Raw genomic sequence first — 4,999 nt, 5'->3', positions numbered from 1 at the left:
CTGTCCAAACCGAACAATCAAAAAAGGATGCTTTGTGGGATTCTGGCGTCAGTGGCTGTGGTCTGAAGTCATCACTGTGGTGATTAGTGTTGGACAGAGAATGTGGACCTGAATGTCTGGAGATGAATGTTTTTCCAGTCGTAATAATGTTGAACAGAGAGAATCAGATCCATGCAGTGATTGATGTTTTCTGTGCTGTATAAACACCCGTCGTGTGTCCAGATGAAGACCACAGCAACAAATCTCACAACACGCCACTCCATAGAAAGGAACAATATACATGTTTATTGAAATGAGTCTATAATCATATAAAACCTCAGATTTCTAGCAGCAAATGATAAACTCCTGCAAACTGTGTGTGTTTGCAGCACAGCGATCCAGAACACAGACGGTTCACTGCGGTCATGAACTCAGAGCCAGCGACACATAAATATCATAAATAACACACAGCAACACATGGACACGATCGCATTCGAGCGCCGAGCGATTCTGAGAAACGAAATACGGTCAGACACCCACGTAACAGCATCGACTCATCGTGTGTTTACCAGAATTACTGCAACTGTGACTGCATGGTGAAAGTGTCTCAATATGAGGGCGGATTGATGACGGGAAGGAAAATCATTAGGACATTTGGATGGAAGACTATGAAGACAAACATAGTATTTCTTAGAACTGATGGGTCACTCACTGACGTCAATGTCAATCGCATGCATCCAAAAAAAGTCAGGATGAAGCAAGGCAACTGCTATTATTTTCTCACTCTCAGGGAATGTCTCAAACTAAAATCACAACTCCTCAGGATGAATGTTGATGGGATGTGAATGTATTTATGCAGTATAAATGGAGCGATATAAACTGTGATATATAAAGAACAAACGCAGCGCTGCCGTATTTAATGAGAATGTTTGTCCGTATTAATGCATTGCAGTGTTTATCTGGTGTTTTCATTGTTTTGGGCTCTAATGGTGGTGGAAGTGCCGGAACAGGAACATAAACATCTCTCTGAAATATAAAAATAGCTTCATCTTAAAATACAGTTGAGCTTTTATAACTGTTAGTTTCCATGAGTCCAAAACACTTTCATATATAAACATCTTTTACCATCTGCTTCTTGTGTGTGTGTGTGTGTGTGTGTGTGTGTGTGTGTTTCTGAGTGTGTGTGTGTGTGTGTGTGTGTGTGTGTGTGTGAGTGTGTGTGAGTGTGTGTGTGTCTGAGTGTGAGTGTGTGTGTGTGTGTGTGTGTGTGTGTGTGAGTGTGTGTGTGTGTGTGTGTTTTATTGATAGAGTTTGATGAATAAGATGAGTAAAGCAGAACAGATGCAGTAACAGCGTCTCTAGAGCTTCTTCACGCCAGCTTCTTCTCGTCTTGCCTGCACTTTCGAGGGATGAAGTGAGAAGAGATGCTCTCTTTCCTCGTCTTCTTTCCTCTCAGCGGCCGGCCCTTCTGCGACAGAGAGATGAACATCTCTTTGCCGTTTTTAGTCCATTTGACGGACGAGTACGCCGTGTAGTAGTTCTCTAAAAACACTTCTTTGAAGTTGCAGCTGTCGTTGTAGTCTTTCTATTCGGGGAAGAAGAACAGATCGTAAGGTATGACAGAAGCGAGATGTACTGCATTGTGTTGTGTACAGTTAGCATGTGTTATATTTACTCTTCAATGTGTTATATTTACTCTTCAATGAGAGAGAGAGAGCGTTAGCTGGAATAATCAGATTAACTGGTGTTTGTTGTGAGTTTGCAGGACGGATGGCTTCATACTTTGCCCTGTAACATTCCGGTGCGGTTCATGGAAATATAATACTGGCTCTTCAGTCCTTTTATGGCCAACACGCCGCCCTCCGAAACCGTCCTGATCTCCAGAACACCTGAAACACAGACAGACAGCGACACACTGGTTTACAATAATCTTTATGGATACATTTACAAACTAATAAAAATGACAAAAACACAACAAAATGATGGTAACACTTTACTTAAAGCCTTTATGTATAATGCATTGTAAAGGGTTATAAGAGGGTTTAATGCATTATAATTATTGGAAACACTTTATTTTATAGTGTCCTTGTTACATGTACTTACTATAATAATAACCCCCAAAAATGATGCATTATTACATGCAAGTAACTCTAAATCAAACCCTAATTCTAACCATATAGTCAGTAGTACACATTATTTAGGACTTAAATTTATAATTACACTGTAACAAGGACACTTTAAAATAGAGTGTGACCTAATTATTCATAATGTGAGTTGTTATGCATTAAATCTTGTTGTAAATAATTAGAACGTAATTTAAAATGCTTAGCGTAACAATGAATCGATAAGTGTTATAATGTATTCATGAGATTGTATGATGCATTATAAGGTGCATTACAAGGCATTAATGATGCATTAAAACTACTTTTATTCTGCATTATACATAAAGGCTTTAAGTGTTACCAAAACTTTAGTTAAAATTGACATGAAAGCAGAAAATAAAATCTAATTTAAAATATTAACAAAAACTATGATAGGATGCCAATGATACTAAAATAACGCTGACCTAAATAACAGTCCGAGTTAGTCTGTGGTAATTATTACAAACTTTATTTGAGATGGTGTTTGGGAGTCTTTGGGGTAATTAATGGTTTAAAGGTGATGTGTGGCTTTTTTTGGGGTGTTAAAATACTTCTGTTGTATCTCAGCTCATTATGCAAAGAAATTATTCCTGCAATTCTGTTTAATAATGCAGGAATCACCTTTCAGAATACATTCCTATAAAGCAAAACATCAGCATCAGACGTTTTGATCTCGATCTACAGCGAGTTAAAGCTCCAGTTGCACAGATATTTGACAGCTGAAGCATCTGTTTGTTGTGTTTGGAGGAGAAGCGGACACGGCTCTTGTCGTTTTGAGCTCTGTGTGTGTGTGTGTGTGTGTTTCACATGTGAGTGGCTCCAGTGGTGTAATAAGCTGCTGTCACGGCACAGCTCTGACAGAACCTCAGAACCCGTCTGCTTTTCTCTCCCGCGGCGCGGGCCGACCCTCTCTGACCCTCACTGCATGTCTTGCATGCGCTCTGTGCGTGCAGTTGTCGGCCACATCTGGCTGCATCAATTTTTCTTCTTTTCAGCGCCAGCTGACGCAATCATTTTCCCTCCAGAGCAGAGATGCATGCCGTCACGCCAACACGACCACTTTCCTCTCATACACAACTGAGATTACTAATAACCAAACATGCCAGAGGCTGATGTTATGTATATAAAATTAATTAAAGTGAATAATCAATTATTTAAATATTTGTTTTATCCGTTTAATAACTCATTATGTATCCATGCACACAACATCAGCCTCCAGTCTCATTTTTTGTTGTTGTTTTGACGCGCTCTACACAAACTAGATTGCAGTCACTGAACTGTACCTCCATTCTGACCACATCTGATAACTTCTGACCACTAAGTCCTCTAACAAAGAGTTATAAATACCACCCCCCCCAAACACCTGTTTCTCTTTACGTCTGTCACTTCTTGTCCCACTGGAACCAGCCGACATACAGCAAACACTCTGCTATAACTTAAGGATAGTTCCCCCAAAAATGAAAATTACTCTATAATTTAGTCACCCTTAAGGTATTCTAGGTGTTTATGACTTTCTTCTTTCAGAGGAATCCAATCAGAGTTATATTTAAAAATGTCCTGGCTCTTCCAAGCTTTATAATGGCAGTGAATGGGTGTTATTTTTCAACAGTCCAAAAGAAGTGCAATAAAGCGCATCCATCCATAATAAAAAATGCCTCACGCGGCTCCGAAGGGTGAGTAAAGTCCTCCTGTAGTGAATCAATGAGTCATGAATTAGAAGCACAAAACAAGGATTTGTAAAGAAAAATGTCGGAGGATTTTGATATAATTTTTACCTTTGCTCCTGTAAACAAACGCTGGTTCTCGCGAGACTAGCACATTCTCACTGGAGATTACACCTCGCAAAGTCCTTTCAGTTAACGGAAGCTAGAGAATACTGTTTATAAAGTTTTAAATATGGATATTATTCTTACAAAAATGCATCGATTTGCTCCAGGAGGCCTTTACTCACCCCTCGGAGCCATGTGAGGCACTTTTTATTATGGATGGATGCGCTTTATTGCACTTCTTTTGGACGTTGAAAAATAACACCCATTCACTGCCATTATAAAGCTCGGAAGAGCCAGGACATTTTTAAATATAAATCTGATTTGATTCCTCTGAAAGAAGAAAGTCATACACACCTAGGATGCCTTGAGGGTGACTAAATCATGGGCTTATTTTCATTTTTGGGTGAACTGTCCCTTTAAGAGGCCTTTACCAAATATGAGTTTTAGACACATTGTTTTAGATCAAAAAAGCAGCCCAAATGAACGTATGCATAAAATATTTGTATAAGCATCATCTAAAGTTTATGTTATTTTTCATGTCCAAGTGATAAATTTCCTGGCACGCAACAGGAAGATGAAGACGCTCTTACTGTAGCAGTTGTTGGGATCCTGCGTCCCGTTGATGTTCCCGAACTCGTCGATCATCAGAAACCACTGCGTGCGACTGTAGAGGCGTCGGATCCGAACGTCCCCTCCTTCCATGTAGTCGTAGTTCCTGGTGTGGCGCTCGTGTTTGGAGCAGTCGGTCACAGACTCTCCATCACACACACACACACACACTCGGCTGACCAGCAGCACCAGCCACAGTCCACACACAAACTCAGGCAGTTTCCATCGCAGCGTCCATTTGTGCATTATACTGCGTTTCTCAAGGAGTTTGTGATCCACATACTGAAGGCAAAACTCAAGCTGTGGGAGATCCGCTCGGACTCTTTCCCAGTACAATCCTCAGATGCTGGCGTGACCTCTGACCTCCAGCAGCAGCAGAATCTCCTCAGAGCTGGAGGAGACAGCAGTGTGTTCGTTTCTGCTGTTAATGACACAAATCAACAAACGGACGCTTCACACACTTGTCCATTCCTGATGAAGATACAGGAGACAGGTCAGTTC

General features: G+C 40.5%; 1 protein-coding gene across 1 annotated transcript; it reads right to left on the bottom strand.

The window, feature by feature from the left end:
* Positions 1–264: 264 nt before the first annotated feature.
* Positions 265–4,744, bottom strand: LOC109109176 (fibroblast growth factor 7). Its single transcript, XM_019122308.2, has 3 exons — positions 4,480–4,744; positions 1,762–1,868; positions 265–1,564 (listed from the first exon to the last, which is right to left on the bottom strand). Exons 1-3 carry the CDS (start codon positions 4,742–4,744, stop codon positions 1,349–1,351), a joined length of 588 nt encoding a protein of 195 aa, XP_018977853.1. The 3' UTR covers positions 265–1,348.
* Between the last annotated feature and the right edge of the window lie 255 nt (positions 4,745–4,999).

This window comes from Cyprinus carpio, chromosome B18, assembly GCF_018340385.1.
Source record: "Cyprinus carpio isolate SPL01 chromosome B18, ASM1834038v1, whole genome shotgun sequence".
NCBI classification, from domain to species: Eukaryota; Metazoa; Chordata; class Actinopteri; order Cypriniformes; family Cyprinidae; genus Cyprinus; species Cyprinus carpio.
This window is presented reverse-complemented; position numbering and strand designations above follow the sequence as displayed.

Excerpts from the sequence above, each read along its gene's own strand:
- LOC109109176 (XM_019122308.2), bottom strand. The coding sequence starts at position 4,744 with ATGCACAAATGGACGCTGCGATGGAAACTGCCTGAGTTTGTGTGTGGA. Across the intron at positions 1,869-4,479 it reads GGATCCCAACAACTGCTACA|GTGTTCTGGAGATCAGGACG; the intron begins GTAAGAGCGTCT and ends TCTGTGTTTCAG. Across the intron at positions 1,565-1,761 it reads CCGGAATGTTACAGGGCAAA|AAAGACTACAACGACAGCTG; the intron begins GTATGAAGCCAT and ends TTCCCCGAATAG.